The sequence below is a fragment of the Lycium barbarum genome, chromosome 12 (genome assembly GCF_019175385.1).
Source record: "Lycium barbarum isolate Lr01 chromosome 12, ASM1917538v2, whole genome shotgun sequence".
Classification (NCBI taxonomy): Eukaryota; Viridiplantae; Streptophyta; class Magnoliopsida; order Solanales; family Solanaceae; genus Lycium; species Lycium barbarum.
Window position 1 is genome coordinate 42,609,056 of NC_083348.1, and position 17,891 is coordinate 42,626,946.

Sequence of the window (17,891 nt, forward strand, 5' to 3'; positions counted from 1 at the left end):
TAGCTATCGATTCTAATGATAGTATGACTTTAATGAAGGTAGGATCGCTAGCATTGGAGGAGAACGCGCAAGTGTAGACTAGTTGAACGGAAAAGGTATGTAAGGCTAACCCTTCTTTCATAAGGCATGGTCCTTTGGCCAATTACCTAAATCTTTCATAAGTCTATGATGTCTCACAAATGCTTCGATCTTTCGAGCTATTAAGCTCACGATGCTTGATATGCTACGATTGTACTAAGTTCCTCGTATGACGAGTAAGTCTATAAAGATAGATGTGACGAATAATGATAATAGCGATAATGATATTGATGACGACTAAAATGGTAATAGCGATGATGATAACGATACCGATGATGACAGTGATGATAATAGTAAGGATGCTTATGAGCTTATATGTATGTGTGCCTATGTATGGCTGTTATGAAAACCTCGAGCCTGTATGGCCGAGTAGAATATATGTAGATGTATATGTATGTATGTTTATGTAAAGCGCGCACACCACTGCAGTTGTGTACGGACAACACTGAGCCTTGGTAGGGCTAGGTTTGTGTAACACTGAGCCTTGGTTGGCCAGGTATATATGATCACCGAGCCTAGCTAGGATCGGGTACGTGAAACACTGAACCTTCGAGGTCGGGTACGTTATGTGTATGATATAATTATGTATATGATATAGATATGAGCATGAATACGAATATGAATAAGGATATGTATACGAACACGATTATGGATACGAAATGTAAAGGAATACGAATATGCGTACAGATACGGATACAGATGTATGTACACAACTATGTGCTAGAAATGGAAAGTCCCTATGAAAGTCAAGTAAGTGCCCGTGACGACGATATTACTATCTCCCATCTTATGTTATTTCTTATGTTGCTTACTATGTTTCTATATTGCTATTGATCATGCTTTACATACTCAGTACATTCTTCGTACTGATGTCCTTTTGTTTGTGGACGCTGCGTCATGCCCGCAGGTGCACAGGGAGACAGACTTGATCCATAGCCACCTTCTCAGGGACTAAAGAGCAGAGCTCCATTTCATTTGGAGCCATAGCTTTTGGGTACTTATTCTTTTGTGTACATAATTATGGGCATAGAGGGGTCCTGTCCCGCTCATGTGATATGCTATACTCTCCTTAGAGGCTCGTAAACACGTGAATATGGTTAGATATGTCTGGCCTTGTCGGCCTATATTTTGTGAATCATTTTGACAAGCCTTGCCGGCTCATGTACATTGGTGTGGCATAAATACCAATGATAATGTAAAGGCATTGTTGTCCGAAGGGACTAGTATGATGAATGAATAGAATTACGCGTCTAATTATGTGGCTCACCTAGATGTAAGCATAAGAGTAAGCCAAGGGGTGCTCGGGTGGGCTAGCACCTGGCGCTCGTCACGACCCTCTAGACGGGTCGTGACATGGCAACACTGGTTTGGAGAGATTGAGGTAGTTTTGGGGATATGTCTAACCACTCACAGATTTCCTGCCATGCCTGGGGTTCGGGAAACCCCTTGAAACTTGTGTGGCGTTAGGAATAAGGGTGGGGACAACCTTTTCCCTTTGGTATGGTATGAGTTTTGGTTTTAGTGAAGCCAACAGTGTATGATCAAGTCCTTTAATTATGCACTTGTAATCAAATTGGATATACATTTATATATGCATGTAATTATTCTAGTAATAGGCTCAACAAACATAGACTAATTTGGTTCCTTTTCCTCCTCCCCGCCCCCGCCACTGCATGGCTATTTGGGCCGGAGTCCAACCACTCTGTTGGTCCAAAGGTCGAATAGGAAATTTTCTTTCAAAAAAATGTTAAGTCCAAGAAGACAAAAGGGAAGCTAATTTTATTGAAGGCCCAGTCATGAGTGAGAATGGCATGAAGGCCCAACCATGGGTAAAAATGGTTCATTAGGGGTTTGGTACGCCCCTAACATATTCCTCTTTCCTTAAATTTCGTTATGATAATTCCTTTATTTAAAGTGTTGTATTTGTATGTTGTAAAACAAAACTCACGTTATTATTAGAATCATTTATGGTTTGGACTAGGCATCTTAGGTAAACAGTACATATGCCGTTTAGTTCGACCTTAGGCCCCCAACGTGATTTTTTCAAAATGCGGATTAATATAAGCGTTTTCTAAAAGAAAAAATGGCTAAAATCAGTAAAGTAACGAAAAGGATTAGTTTCATTTTACTAAAATATATATATTGTTATCATTTTTGTTCGAACCAAAGAAAACCAGGCTTGAAATTTTTAAACTAGAAGAACGTTTTTCCTAGTTATCAATTCAGTTTTCAAAAGCTATTTCTAATCCAGGCAGAAAAATAGGTTTCAAAATGTGCATAAATGATATGCTTTACAATGCCAGAAATAAGCTCTTTATTTTGGACCAAAAAATCAGACACAAAACGATTTCTAAATTTATGCATATGTAGTGTATTTGTGTACCAAAACGCACATATTTTCTGGGTTAAATTCAGACGAAAGATTGAGATCTTTGAGGGCTAAACCCAACCTAAAATCATATTTTTTAGGCCCAATTTAACCAAAAATTTTCCGAATACAAAAAGAAAAAACATGTTTTGGGCTGAGCCTAGTAATTAAAGAAAGAAATAAGATTTTTTGGGCCAAAAACCCAACAGACCTTAACCATTTTTTCTAAAAAAATGAACATAAGTTTGGGCCAAAGCCCATGTCAAAAATGATATTCGTATGTTATGAACAATTGGGTTTTAAAGATAAAATTCCAAGACCAGAGTTAGTTGATTATGTAATCATACTCTTGTAAAATTAAATCAGTGTAAAAAAATTGTAAACATAAAGTTTAAGGTAAGGACGTTCTAAAAAATTTATTAAATGGATTGACCCGGACTATGTATCATTCAAGCATGAACAAAATTTGTTTATCCTATTCTTTTAAAAGACTTTTTATTTCTACAAAAACTAACGTTATCCTTATTTATGAAAAGAACTAATTGTATCGGATATTATAATTCCGAACCTTCATGCCCTATATGTAAATAGAATATATTCAATTCTTTTCAAAAATGATATGCAAAATGACATACTTTTTTTAGGGAAATGAACACCAAATAAACAGTTCATGCAAATATTCACACATTGGAATTCGAAGGTCAACCGTATCGTGCGGATCCTTAATATTAGGGTGCCTAAAACCTTCCCTAGGGGATCACCAGAACCCTTACCTAGAACTTTGGATTAAGAAGGATTTTTCACGGTGTATGAATAAACCCTTCAAAACTGATTTTCCTAATTTCCTAAAAATTAGGTGGCGACTCTTTTAAAATAAAGTCCGAAAAAGCACCAACGATTTTGAAGTAGCGAAGCGCTAACCCCGCCCGCGAAAATGCGAACTGTCACAGATGGCGACTCTGCTGGGGACTTAAAGGTTCTAACCATAAGGGTTCCAGTTTAATGTGGGTATATTTGCTTTAGCTGTTTGTGTGTTTACTTTCCCGCAATTATCAGCTGTCACTGCATGCATATCATAATTCCGCCACCCCTGACATTTATTTTACACTTTGTTCCAAAGGCGAATTCGCGGAACACGCGATCGTACCTTCAGTATAAAAAACAAAAATATTTCTTTTGGAACTGTTATAAGGCGGGGTTGGTTCGTGGTTGTCCAACAACCCTAACGGTTCAGCCCCAATTTTTTTCTCAGGTTCCCGGTCTTTTATGAAAAGCACACTCTAGTAAAACTAGGTTAGAGCTAAGCTAAATCCCTACTGAACTAAAGCGTTCATACCTAGACGAGATTTGGGTATCTCAGAGCTACCTAAATATCATTAAGAGAGACCACCCTGTGTTCGGACGGTCTATGACCCGAAGAGCACCGCATCTCATTTATGTGCTATGTGGAAACATTGTTTGTGCCTATGTGATGAACCATTGACCCGGTGGGGATGGGAGAATCTTAACTGTGCTCTGTTTTGCCGATAAAAGGCCGAATCTGTTTTGACATAGTTACTGAGGCTCCGGATTTGTTGAGAGTTTGGTGGGAATGGTTGGGTGACATTCACAGAAGAACGGTTAGCTGGACTCTAGGTCACTTGCCCTCTATCATGACAATGAAGGGTCTTCCGGAACTAATAGTGGTGTTAGCCGGGCATTGGGACGACAAGGAGATGTTGTTCCATTTCAGTGATATCGAGATGACTTCGACCCCGGAGGAAATTATGGATGCCATAGATAGCAATGGAACCTATCTAAGGAGACTACACAAGCTAGATCACAACCTATTATTTTCACAGAAGCCCACAGTCAGCCAAATCATGAAGTTTTTGCATTGACTGAGGCACCCTGGGCACGAGGACCCATTGTAGCATTTAGGGATCTGTACCGGAGGTTCGGGGATGTCACCAAATATAATCTATACCAAAGGGAGTTCAAGAGTAGAGAAGAATGGGAAGCTGTTAGACCTTTGGCATTCGCCATAGCCTTGCTAGGCACTATGGTGTTTCCACAGGACGAATCATTAGCCGTAGACACTCGAGTGACTTCTTGGCCCACACTATCTTCTATGGTATAACCAAGGAACAGGAAACGAGGTATTTTGACCTGGCACCCATCATCCTGGCGGACATTTTTCGGGTTTTAGATAAATATCGGAACCGCTTCCGATACTTCCAAGGATGTAGCATGTTATTACTATGGTAGATTATCAAACACATCAACATGGCTAAAGAAGTCCAGTATCTAGGCAACCAAAACAGGATAAACCACCTTACAAATTATTGCCCGATCTTTGGTTACATGTCCAAAGGGGCGTGGCCAGCTTCTTTGAGAAGCTGACTGAAGATAGGGTCCAGTGGATATTTCCCGACTTCATATCCGAAATTATGGTGGTTCGGGGTAAGAATTGTCCCTTTGTGCCATTAGTAGGGGTTCGAGGAATCCGTCCTTATTATCCATCTCGGGTTTTAAGGCAATTTGGTAAGTGATACCTCAAGTACGAAATCCTGAGCAGTTCATCATTGAGCACACAAAGCAGAAGACCAAGAACGCCGGGATGATCCTCAGAGAATGGAATAGTCGCGTTAGTTGGGGCACAGATACTTTAGCTCCAGATAGGTTCGAGGAAGGGTGTGACCCAGGGTATTATGAATGGCTACAGGGACACTTGGCCCGTGCATCCATACCAGGGCCCACACTTCCTCACAATGCCCGGGAAGAAGAACGTTTGGAATAATGCTTGGAAAGCACAAATGAGCATTTGGCCAAGATTTTAGGAGAAACAGATCCGGTGATAATTAGGATGGAGATGTACCAAGCACGACTTCTGATTCAGACCACCCTTCAGAAGGTCAAAAAGGCCAATACAAGCTAGTCCTCGGCATCAGCCGCTCGAGGAGAGCCCTACTGATTTGTTGCTTTATATCTAGCCCCATGTCGGCTTCATCATCTTTGTAATCCGTTCAGGGAAGATATTTTATTATTATTTATTAAATTATGATGACGTTTTTGGGGCAATGGTTCATCTTCATAAATGGCACTTGCATGTTTCAAGTGATTAAGAGAGCCTTGACTCAAAAAGGCCTTAGGAACTCAAGTATTATAAATATCTGCAAATTACATGAATGCCTGCTACGTGCTTCACATGCCTATTTGTTGTGTGTGTTATCATATATTAAAGCTTGATTACATTTGATTCGATGATCTAAACTACGTACCTAATAGAAAAACCACAAAGCATTAAAACTTACCCGAATCTATCTCGACTGAAGATTGAATTACAATGGCAAACCAAGGAGAACAAGAAATGTGAACTCTGGGAGAGATGGCTGAGATACTTAGAGATAAGGTACTACAAATGGAGAAACACTTCCAGGTTATAGGGAGAAAAATAGGGAAAGTGGACAGATTGCTGGAGATGGTTGGAAACCGGCCAGAAGGCATACCCCAGGAGCAATATTATGGGAATGTCCCGAAAGAAGTGAGGGAATTAGTGTTGAACTATATACCTTTAGAAAAGAGGCCTATAACGCCTAGACAGGGGACTCCGGAAGGAGTAAATGAAAACCAATGAGCTAGATAAGACCCGTGGGTGACAGAATCAAACCCACAAGAAGGGTCGAAGCCTCAACAGCAAGCCTCCGAACCCACCGAGGAAGAAGAACCAGAAGAGGGAGAAGAAGAGCCCAATATAGAGGAAGAAGAATTAGAGCCTGTTGACATAGAGGCTGAGGGAGAAGAAGAACCATTTGAGATATTTCCCAAGTTTGCAAAAGAAGAGAACGATACGAATGAGGAATCTGACTCCTATGCCCCAACCAACAGGGGATCTGACTTCTATGCACCCTCACCTATGTTGGTACCTGCAAACTCTACTATAGCATCAGATAATTTGGAAGGGCAGGCCCTTTCAAACCCGCCTGGTAGGGCATAGCCTTAAAAGCCCATTCCTCCCCATTCAGAGTGGCCCCAAGCCCCATCGCCTGTAAGGAGGTATATGAAAGGATGCTTGCCACGGGAGTGTCTTGCATCACTAGGGCTAGGTTACCACTGCCAGAGTTGGTGTGCCCATACAAAAGGTGCCCGTTTCACCGCGACCAGGCGGGTCGTATCCTGAATGAGTGTCTGGGGTTACAGAGAAGAATATGTAGCTTGATTGATGATAGGATCATTGGGACTTTGTGGGGGCCACACACCTTACTAGTCCTTGACCCTATTATCCCTGGAGAAGGAGTCACCACTAGTACCCAAATTTGGCGATATGATTTCACAGTCTTCGAGGAATCATACACCCGCATCTTCTCAACTCTGGCTACTTTTAGAAAGATTAGACCTATGGAACCAGTCCACGAGCCTGCACCATTGGGGCCTAACAGGAAATCATACAGGAGCTATGGGGCATGACATAGAAGAGTGCCATGCATTCAAGCTCGAACTCGAGCATAAGATCAGTACATGAGAGATTTTAGTCATCCTCCCACCACAATACTAAGAGGAAAGGAAAATGAGAGAGCGAGTTTGTAAGGAAAGCGACTCGCGGAACTATTTTGGGTAGATATTAGGTGTCCCCATTTTTTACACATAAAAAGTTACCTCGTCCCCCATAAATATTGTAAGGAATCGCGCCGACCTGACGTCTCTATGGAGGGATATGCGAGAAGCCCTAGCCGGGCCTGTTCTGGGGATGTCTGTAAAGGATATTTAGAGAGTACATATATCTTTCTTTTGTAAAACGAACTACGATAGGGCCTGATTTCCCTTGGTAGGATACATAGGCAGTCTACTCGGCCCCTACACAATATAAATTATAATTCCCCCCATTTATTTTGTAACGGGAAAGGGTTTGCCAAAGTAAGTCGACCATAAATCCCATTAAACTAAGCTTCACCCAAACATCAAAGACCCATAAACATCCGAACATTTAGAACAAAGGATCAAAAAGTATTCAAGCTTTAATATATGACTTATGTGTTATGTGCGCTTTAAATAACAATATCTGATATCTTGCCTTTATATTTTGTGATAAGTAACTAACTTTATCTACCGTTGAGTTATTTTTGTCTTATAGAATGAAGCCGATTAGCGTAGTACTGAAAGCTGGCATACTTCACAAGATCCAAAGCCGCATTAGCATCCCTCTCGGATAAAGGAAAAGAGAAGATGACTGGTACACAACATAACAGAAATGAGCTTGCTCTCTGTGACGAAGATGCCTAAGACCCACAAGAAGTATCATCTCAAGAAGATGTGATTGTAACATTACTGACTGCTGTTACGGTCCTCCAAGAAAAGGTAGCTAGGAATGACGCAACAAGTGCGGACAAGGATGCCTTGACAGAGGAAAGAAGGCCTCCTCCTCCATTCTCATCACTGAGCTCCCTAATACCCGATCACTTTCCTATATACCCACTAGGAAACATCCCACCTCCACTAGGATCCACTAACCCAAACCACGCTGGTCTTTCCTACAACACTCCTCTACCAACAAAATACACTCAAATCCCAGGGACCACTCACTCAGTCCATTCTTACCAGGTTCCTCAGCCGGTTTTCATCAATTCAGCAAATACGTGCTACAGCTCCACCAACTGGCTAGACCACCACTAGGGCTCAACAATACCACCCACCAAGCATCATTCTTCACTCCCAACATCCCAAATGAATTCTCCTCAGGGCATAAATAGCTAGATCATTATGAAGAAATGGAAAAGGCCTGGAGGGTCGAGCAGGATAAGCATGAAAAAGATATGGAGAAGAAGATGGAGGAATTACTGGAGAAATCCAAAAAGATTGCAAGGAAGGCTACAGGACTAAGATATAATGACTTGTGCATGCATCCAGATTTGAACTTACCAGAAGGGTTCAAAATCCCAAAATTTGAGATTTTCAACGGGATAGGGAATCCCAAGGCACACCTCCGATCCTACTACGACCAATTGGTCGGAGTAAAGAAAAACGAACCTCTGATTATGCAACTATTCAATCGTAGTCTAATCGGAGAAGCAACTGAGTGGTTCACAACTCAAGATATGCGTCAATGGCACACCTGGGAGGACATGGCAGAATCCTTCATGGAGAGATTTTGCTTTAATGTCGAAACGGTACTCGAACGCTATTACCTTGAAAAGTTCAAAAAGAAATCAACAGAAAACTACAGGGAGTTTGCTGGCAGGTGGAGGGCCGAGGCAGCTCGTGTGCAGCCACCGATGTGTGAGAAAGAGCTAGTCTCTATGTTCATTAGATCCCAGGAGCCTGATTTCTATGACAGAATGTTGTTCATGGCTGGGAGGTCGTTTGCTGAGTTGGTCAAAATGCGAGAGGCCATAGAAGATGTCTTAAATCCGAGAAAATAGTTAGTGTCTTTAACAAGGCATCTGAACAAGCTACTGCAGGAATCTTTCGCAAGAAGAAAGAAGACGTGACAAGCATATCCCACATTCCGAACCCAAGCCCAAAAGAACCACAATCCTCTCACATAACTACACCCTTTATAAATTATCCAACACATGTGTATTATGCAAAACCAAGCTTCACCACCGTTGTACCAGCTTACACGGCTCGGCCCAGTGTCCGTGTGTCCACTCCCACTTACCAAACACTACCTCAACAAAATTACTACCCACTACCAAATAATCCACCACAAGCATATCAACCACCTTAGAATTACAAAAATCAACCACCACCCCCGGCAAACAATGCTCCACATCCTGCTTTCGAGAGGAGGCCAATAAGAGAATTCACAACACTCCTCGATCCTAGAGCTCAGCTCTTTGAAAGGATATTGCCCACAGGTTTGATCCAGAAGGTCCCCTCAAAACCAGCACAGACAGGGAACAAATCTTACAGGGCTGATCAGACTTGTGCTTACCATTCGGGAGGAAATAGGCACAGCACAGAAGACTGCATAAATCTCAAGCACAAAATTCAAGATCTGATCTACAAAAGGGAAATCATTTTGGAAACCGCAGCTCCCAATGTGAACACAAACCCGTTACCATATCATGGAAATAACGGAGTCCGCATGATTGAGAGAAATAAGGACTGGGAAGCTTTGTAGAGCAATGGTCCCTAAAGCAGTCGAATCCCTAGAACAAACAGTAGCCTCCCTCACACTCCAATAGCCCCCCCAATTTCAAGGTTTTGATCCCAGTACCAGGACCTTGATTCCAGCACTCGTGGTAGCAAAGGCAGCACAACAAAGTGCACTCACACCCAAAGAGCTAATTACTGTACAAGCAGCCCATGGCTCAAGGCATGACACGCTCGATGAGGTGTTATACTCCTGAAGAGTTAGCTCAGAACGCTATAAGGAGAGAAAACACCCAAAAGAGGGCAATAACTGAAGTAGAAGCTGAGGACTTCTGGCGGAGCATGCAACCAAAAGACTACTCCATCGTTGAGCACTTAAAGAAGACACCAATGCAAATATTGGTGTTATCACTACTAGCCAGCTCTTCATCGCACAGGCAGGCTCTTATGAGAGTGTTGGATGATGCACATATACCAGCTGGCACGTGCAGCGAAGACTTGGCTGGGTTAGTAGCCCACATCATTGCAGAACACAAAATCTTCTCAAAAGAGGAGTTGCCAATGGAAGGAACCTCCCATAACAGAGCTCTTAACATCACTGTCGAGTGCCATGGTAAACCAATAGGGAGGGTTCTTGTAGACAATGGATCAGGGCTCAGTATCTGTCCCATAACTACATTGACACAACTCGATTATGACATGAGAAAAATCTGCCAGAGCGGGACGAACGCCAGCGGGCTTGATAGGTCCTAAAGTGACTCCCTGGGAGAAGTAGATCTACAGATCCAAGTTGGACCTGCCTCTTTCACAGTCGAATTCCAAGTCATGGCGATCACGACCAATTACAATATGCTACTGGGAAGACCCTGGATACACTCCGCCGGTGCAGTCCCATCAACTCTACACCAGGCCATAAAATTTGAATAGCAGGGACAGGAAATTTTAGTGGCAGCTGAGAAGGATATTCAGAAGTATCCTTATAACATCATTCCTGTGATCGAGGGGAGTCCACATTTCTCCAACTTTCATGGGGTGGAATACGTTGGAGCCACTCATGTGGAAGAAGAGGTCAATAAGCCTATGCCAGTAGTCTACAAAATGGTTGCTTCCACTATGCTGAGAAGTGGTTTTGAAACAGGAAAAGGTCTAGGAAGGGACCTCGAAGGGATAATAGAGCCTGTGCCAATCCTAAAAGAAAATTACCACTTGAGTCTAGGGTATGCTCCCAGTAAAGACGAGCTCACAAAGGCTATCAAGAGAGAACCCAGAACAAGACATTTACCTCGTTCGATTGCGGGTCTGTACCAGTCATTTCCCAGAAAGATGTCGATGCTGAATGAAGAAGAAACTGATGGGGGTCTCGAGGCGATGTTCCAAGAAGAGGGATGCTACACTATTATTAAAGAGAGTCAGGAGACGCTCACCATACACAATCTAAGGCCAGGAGAGTGCTTGAATAATTGGACATCCAGCCCTCTTTTGGCTCCGCGGTAGAGAGAAGGATTTTTCTTAAAACCTTTTGCTAAAAACGGAGACATCGGCTGACACCCGAATGATCGCCTTTTCTAAATTACTTCATGATGTGTAAAAATGGAAATGGTCCGACGTTGTTCTGAGTCAGGACCACAGTTTATAATCAATTACTCTTGAATTAATGAAAAGGCTCGATCTACATAAACTGCTACCTTTACTAGATAATAATAATGAAAATTTTCTAACTAACTATGCGTAACACAATAATAAACCTAACTTTACTTTGCCTCGCCTTTTTAGTAGTAACCATAATAAAACAACCGAAAATGTCATGACGTGTCATGAAATGAATGAGGAATACAAGGAGTGCGATGAATCGACAATGATGCCAAAGCGACTGGTAGAAGAGTTGGAAGACCTAGAAGATAATAAGAAGCCAAATATGGATGAAACTGAGGTGATCAACCTCGGTGATGAAGAGGTTGTCAAGGAGACATGAATCAGTGTTCACTTGGGAGCTCCATAAAAAGAAGAGCTCATAACTCTGTTGAAGGAATATGTCGATATCTTCGCCTGGTCATACGCGGATATGCCAGGATTGAGCACTGAAATAGTGGCCCGCATATTACCCATCAATGAGGGTTTAACCCCAGTCATGCAAAAGACACGAACATTTAAGCCAGACATGAGTATCAGGATAAAGGACGAAGTAGAGACACAAATCAATTCTGGAATAGTGGAGGTGACGTCCTACCCCACTTGGGTGGCCAATATAGTGCCAGTACCCAAAAAGGAAGGAAAGATTCGAATCTGTGTGGACTATCGAGATCTCAACCGGGCTAGTCTGAAAGACAACTTTCCTCTCCCAAACATCCACATTCTAATAGACAACTGCACCAAGCATGAGTTGCATTCATTCGTGGATTGTTTAGCCGGGTGCCATCAAATACTCATGAGCGAAGAAGACGCTGAAAAGACAGTCTTTATTACCCCTTGGGGAGTCTACCATTACAGGGTAATGTCGTTCGGCCTCAAAAATGCTGGCGCCACATACATGAGAGCTATGACTACCCTATTCCATGGTATGATGCATCGAGAGATTTAAGTATATGTGGACGATGTCATCATAAAATCAAGGGAAAGCTCAGAGCTTACCGTGCACTTGCGTAAGTTCTTTGACAGACTTCGCAAGTTCAATCTAAAGCTGAACCCTGAAAAGTGCGCATTTGGAGTGCCTGCAGGTAAGTTGCTAGGATTCATAGTTAGTCGTAGGGGTATTGAAGTAGATCCTATGAAAATTAAAGTAATTCAGGAATTATCGCCTCCCAAGACCAAGAAAGAAGTCATGAGCTTCCTAGGAAGGTTAAACTACATTGGACGATTCATAGCCCAGTCAACTGTGATTATAGAGCCAATCCTTAAGGTTCTCAAGAAGGACGTGCCCATAAATTGGACAGAAGAATGCCAAGAGGCATTTGACAAGATCAAGAGATACCTTTCTAACCCTCTCATCATGGTGCCGCCCCAGCAAGACTGTGTTACTATATCTGTCCGTATCAGAAAGTGTTTTTGGGTGCATGCTCGCCCAGCATGATGAAGAGGGCAAAAAGGAACATGCCATCTACTATTTGAGCAAGAAATTCACTTCCTACGAAGCGTGGTATACGCTCGTAGAGAAAACCTATTATGCTTTGACCTGGATTGCCCAAAAGCTGAGACACTACCTATCGGTGTTAACCACATACCTCATATCCAGAATGGATCCACTACGATAAATTTTTTGGCAACCTAAGCCCGTAGGAAAATTGGCTAAATGGCAGATTCTACTGAGCGAATTTGACATCATATACGTAGCGCAAAAGGAAATCTATCACGACCCAACCGGAGGGCCATGACGGGCACTCGGAGCTAACCCACCGGGCACCTCTCACCATACTTTCACAATCATATCTAGTTGAGCCACATGGCTAACTGACGATTCCTATGCATCCATAATACAATTTCATCAGGCTAAGGCACTTTTATATCAACATTATGAACTATGCCCACATATATATACATAAGCCGACAAGGCTATCAAAATGATATAAAAAATATGAGCCGACAAGGCTGAGAGACATCTACCTATACACGACTGTCTACAAGCCTCTAGTAAGAGTATGTAACATCATAAATGCAGGACAGGGCCCCGCCATGCCCATATAATACACAAAATAATAGTACTAACGGCTGAAACATCGAATCAAATGGAGCTCCTCTGGAAAATCTCTGATAAAGCAGCCTAAGGGTCGAGTTTGTCTCCCTATCCACCTGCGGGCATGAACGCAGCGTTCACAAATAAAAGGATGTCAGTACGAACAATGTACTGGGTATGTAAGGCATAAGTAATAACACGATAAAAACATGAAGGGTATCATAAGATAGAAGAGCCACTTATACCTCTTAAGATGTTACATCACATTTACTTACCCCCTTCTCTAAAGAAGACCTTCCATACGTATACATATGTACATATATAAATAGCATCATTATCATAACGTACCAGGCCATAATGGGACTTGGTGTTATTCGTACCCAACTATAGTGGTGTGCACAATAGGTGTCGTACCCGGCCGACTATAGCGCGGCTCGGTGTGAGAAGATACATAAGTATGTAGATAGTATACATGATAATCCAAAGGAAACTTTACGACTCTATCGGAGTGACATAAGGTCGGTGAACCTCCGATTTCCATTATAGAATCATCATAATCATCATCATCATAGAGAACATTTATCAATAATATCATGAGAACCTTGAAAATTATGAGCTCTTAGCATTTCTAAGAATAGGAATATTATGGATATCATGTATTGGTTCACAACAAGGAATCATGCCTTAAGAAAGAAAGTGTTAGCCTTACATACCTTTATGTTTTCTTAACTACTTAACGTTCCCCTCCAAAGCTCGAAGGATCTACATTCAAGAGGGTTCATACCATGGTTAGGTTTCAAAGACACTCTTAAGTCCAAACTAGTATAATTCGTGAGCTAATGAAAATTGGGCGGCATTTCCCCTATTTCATCTACTTCTACGAAATTCCAAAACTACTCCCAATCAATGACGACATTATTAACAATACAATAATTAAGAGACTTCATTCAATCCCCACAGCTCCTTTTCATAATCACTCATAATAACAATTTCAACACAACCCCATATACACTTGTATACAACACTTCCTCAACATCATTAGTACTACCCACAACAAGATTATACTCATAACATGCCAAGAATTGTAATTCAAGTTAACTTATAGCTCATAATATCCTCAAATTCATACTTGAACTCTATTTTCATTTTTCTTCCTTCAACCAAATGGCACAACAATCCAACAACTTAACTATATGCAAGACATGTAAAAACTTACCTTAATCACACAAGAACAAGCGTTGGATCAACTTACTCCACCAAAGTGAAGTCTCTAACATCAACACCAAAGGAAAGCTTGAGCTTCACAAACCCTAGTAAGCTTCTTAACACTTGAATCCCTTGATTCTCTTGGATTTAGCATGGATTAGTTTATAGACTTGGGAAGAGGGTTTTGGAGAGCTCTAGGATCTGATTTGGCGAAATAATGATCCCAAATGAGGTAAAACGAAATATATAAAGCGTCACTTAAAATTCCATCTGCCATTTTGACGTCCACTTTGACGGACCGTCAAACTTCCTGCGGTCCGTCAAATGGACTATCAAATAGCCTATCCAAACAGGCCTCACTGTGACCGTTTCACGATGGTGGCTCCACCATTTGATGGGCTGTCAAACACCCTACGGTTCGTTAAACAGTCCCTTTCCGATAAGTTACTCCCTTCGATTCGTTTGACTTCCAATCCTTATGAAACCTTCTTGGCACTTGTGTAACACTTCATTAACCATCTAAGGGGCCCTATAGCTCCCCCTGAAGACATTGCTAAACAAGGTATAACTCAATCGATGCAAAATCTTCCCAAAGCATGACTCAAATTCTACTTCCTTCGACGAACTCAATTCCACCGATTCATATGACTCCAAAATCTTAAGGTACGCACTTAAAGTTACCAAATACTCCCCTTAACCTTACAAGGACTTCATGTCCACTTTAGGCTTGCGTTAGTCTACTTATAATGAAAAAGACTCGAAATTCTAAGATGTAACACAATCAAAGGACAAGCCCTAGCTAACCTGCTGGCAGAAAGTCCCGTTGATGACGAACTTGAACCATTACGAACTTTTTTTCCAGACGAGGAAGTGATAGCTATGGACGAAAAGGTGGCAGAACCATACTCAGGCAGGAGACTGTTTTTCGATGGAGCAGTCAATTTTAAAGGATCAGGCATCGGGGCTGTGTTAATATCAGAAAAAGGACAACACTATCTGATGGCCATAAAGCTCAACTTCAGATGTACCAACAACATGGCGGAATATGAAGCATGTATCCTCGGCCTCAGGATGGCGTTGGACATGAACATACATGAGGTGTTGGTAATCGGGGACTCCGATTTGCTCATAAATCAAGCGAAAGGAAATTGGGCAACCAAAAATGATAAGATACTCCCATATGTGAATCTGATACAGAGATTGTGCGGGAGATTCAAGAGTATTAACTTCCGGCATACTTCAAGGGCTCAGAATGAGTTTGCAGACGCAATGGCTACGCTAGTATCTATGATCCAGCACCCTGAGAGTACTCACATTGATTCGTTAGAGATCACACTGAGAGAGGAACAGGCTAACTGCGCCCATGTCAAGGCCTACCTGGAGAAAGGAGAGTATCCCTCAGAGAGCTCAGCAAATCAAAAGAAGAGCATCAGGAGGTTGGCTAATGGGTTTTTCTTTAACAAAGAAGTGCTATACAAAAGGACCTCTGACCTTGGGTTACGCGGGTGTGCGGATGCTGAGGAGGCTACAAAATTGCTAAAAGAGGTGCATGCAGAGGCATGCGGACCGCACATGAATGGATTCACCCTTGCTAAGAAAATTCTGAGGACAGGATATTACTGGATGACGAGCACGACTCCTGTAAATTCGTACAAAAGTGCCATTAGTGTCAAATACATAGGATCTGATCAAGGTTCCCCCAAAGAATTACATGCAATGAGCTCGCCCTGGCCTTTCGTGGCATAGGGAATGGACATCTAGGACCCATCGAGCCTCCGGACTCCAATGGACATTGTTTCATCGTAGTCGCCATCGATTACTTCACTAAATGGGTGGAGGGGACTTCCCACAAATCAGTGACCAAGAAGGTCGTGGCCGACTTCATCAAAAATAATCTAACATGTCGTTTCGGTGTGCCAGAATCCATCATCACAGACAATGGTGCCAATCTGAACAGCTATTTGATGAAGGACATTTGTGAACAATTCAAGGTTACCCACAAAAACTCTACTGCCTACCGTCCAAAGATGAATGGAGCTGTAGAACCTGCCAAACAAGAACATCAAAAGAATCCTGAGAAAAATGGTCGACAACTAAAAGAATTGGCACAAGCAGTTGCGTTATGCTTTGTTAGGGTACAGAATGACAACCCTAACTTCCACTGGAGCAACCCCATATCTCCTCGTTTACGGTACAGAAGCGGTCATAGTCGCAGAAGTGGAAATCCCTTCACTTAGGATCATCCAAGAAGCAGAGCTGAAAGATGCAGAATGGGTCAAAAATCATTATGAGCAACTGGCCATGATAGACGAAAAGAGAATGGTGGCGTTTCGCCACGGATAGTTGTATAGGCAAAGGATGTATCGAGCCTTCAACAAGCAGGACAGAATCTGACTTTTCCAAATCGGACAGCTCGTGCTCAAGCGAGTCTTCCCTCACCAAGAGGAATATAAGGGAAAATTTGCGCCAAACTGGAAAGGACCCTACATGGTAAGGAAAGTACTCTCAGGAGGAGTCGTAGTCCTAGCTGAGATGGACGGACAAGAGTGGCCTAAAGCCATCAATACAAACACGCTCAAGAGATAGTACTTTAGGATTCCATTTGCTTGTAATCGCATTGTTATTTCCTTGTAATCGTACCTTTTGCTTGTAATTGTACTCTGTATAGAATAGGAAAAAAATGAATCATCTATGTAATGAACTACGCAATGACCTGATTTCCTCACAACGGTATATGTAGGAAGTCCATAGCGGACCCGGTTACTTTATTAGTAAAACAAAAACTCAGTTAGTTTAGTCCGAACTACATTCGACTTGAATTCCTGCTGCGACAGGATACGTAGGCGCTCTCGAGCTCAGTCATCATAAAAGAAAAACCAAGAAACCCTTAGGAAACCACAGAGACAATAATGTAGGAAAAGTCACCAGGATCAAGCTTGTAAGGGTCAGGACAAGAATCAGACAGATCAGAAACAGTCAACAAGGAAAGAGACAAAGTAAAGCAATACACTGAGGCAGAATTTTTTAGGGAACCTCCAAAATTCCTGCATAACAAGACAAAGAAAGGGTCACTCAGAGCAAATCCTGAAACCGAGGCAAATTTTTTGAGAAAGATCTTAAAAATTCTATCAGCGGAAAAGTCAGCAATCATACCTCCGGGAAGAATCGGAAGACCTTGTTCGAAGAAAACACACGTCATGACACATAAAAAATCAAACAAACATTTTTTTAAGGAAAAAGCAACATACATTTTATAAATTTTTTACTCTAAATTTTCAAAAAAAATAGCATAATTACATCCCCAGAAACATCTCTCGAAATACCGAGCCCAAGAGGGTTTGAAGGAGTATCAAGAGGAGACACCAGGCGGGAAGACAACGATGCTAATCAACTTATTAGGAAACTCATAATTTTTCTGTGGATATAGGTTTTTCTTTAAACAGGACAGCAGGTATGCCGCTAACCGGTTTACTCACAACAAAGGCGAAAGGCAAAGCTCAA

General features: G+C 42.0%; 1 protein-coding gene and 1 pseudogene across 1 annotated transcript; one reads left to right on the forward strand and one right to left on the reverse strand.

Annotated features, from left to right (window-relative positions):
* Positions 1 to 8,190: 8,190 nt before the first annotated feature.
* LOC132624234 (uncharacterized) lies at positions 8,191 to 8,841 on the forward strand. The gene has a single exon (XM_060339043.1). The coding sequence runs from the start codon at positions 8,191 to 8,193 to the stop codon at positions 8,839 to 8,841; it is 651 nt and encodes a 216-aa protein (XP_060195026.1).
* A 7,968-nt stretch (positions 8,842 to 16,809) lies between these two features.
* The window catches only part of LOC132624235 (ATP synthase subunit beta, chloroplastic-like), a 14,043-nt pseudogene continuing 12,961 nt past the window's right edge, over positions 16,810 to 17,891 (reverse strand).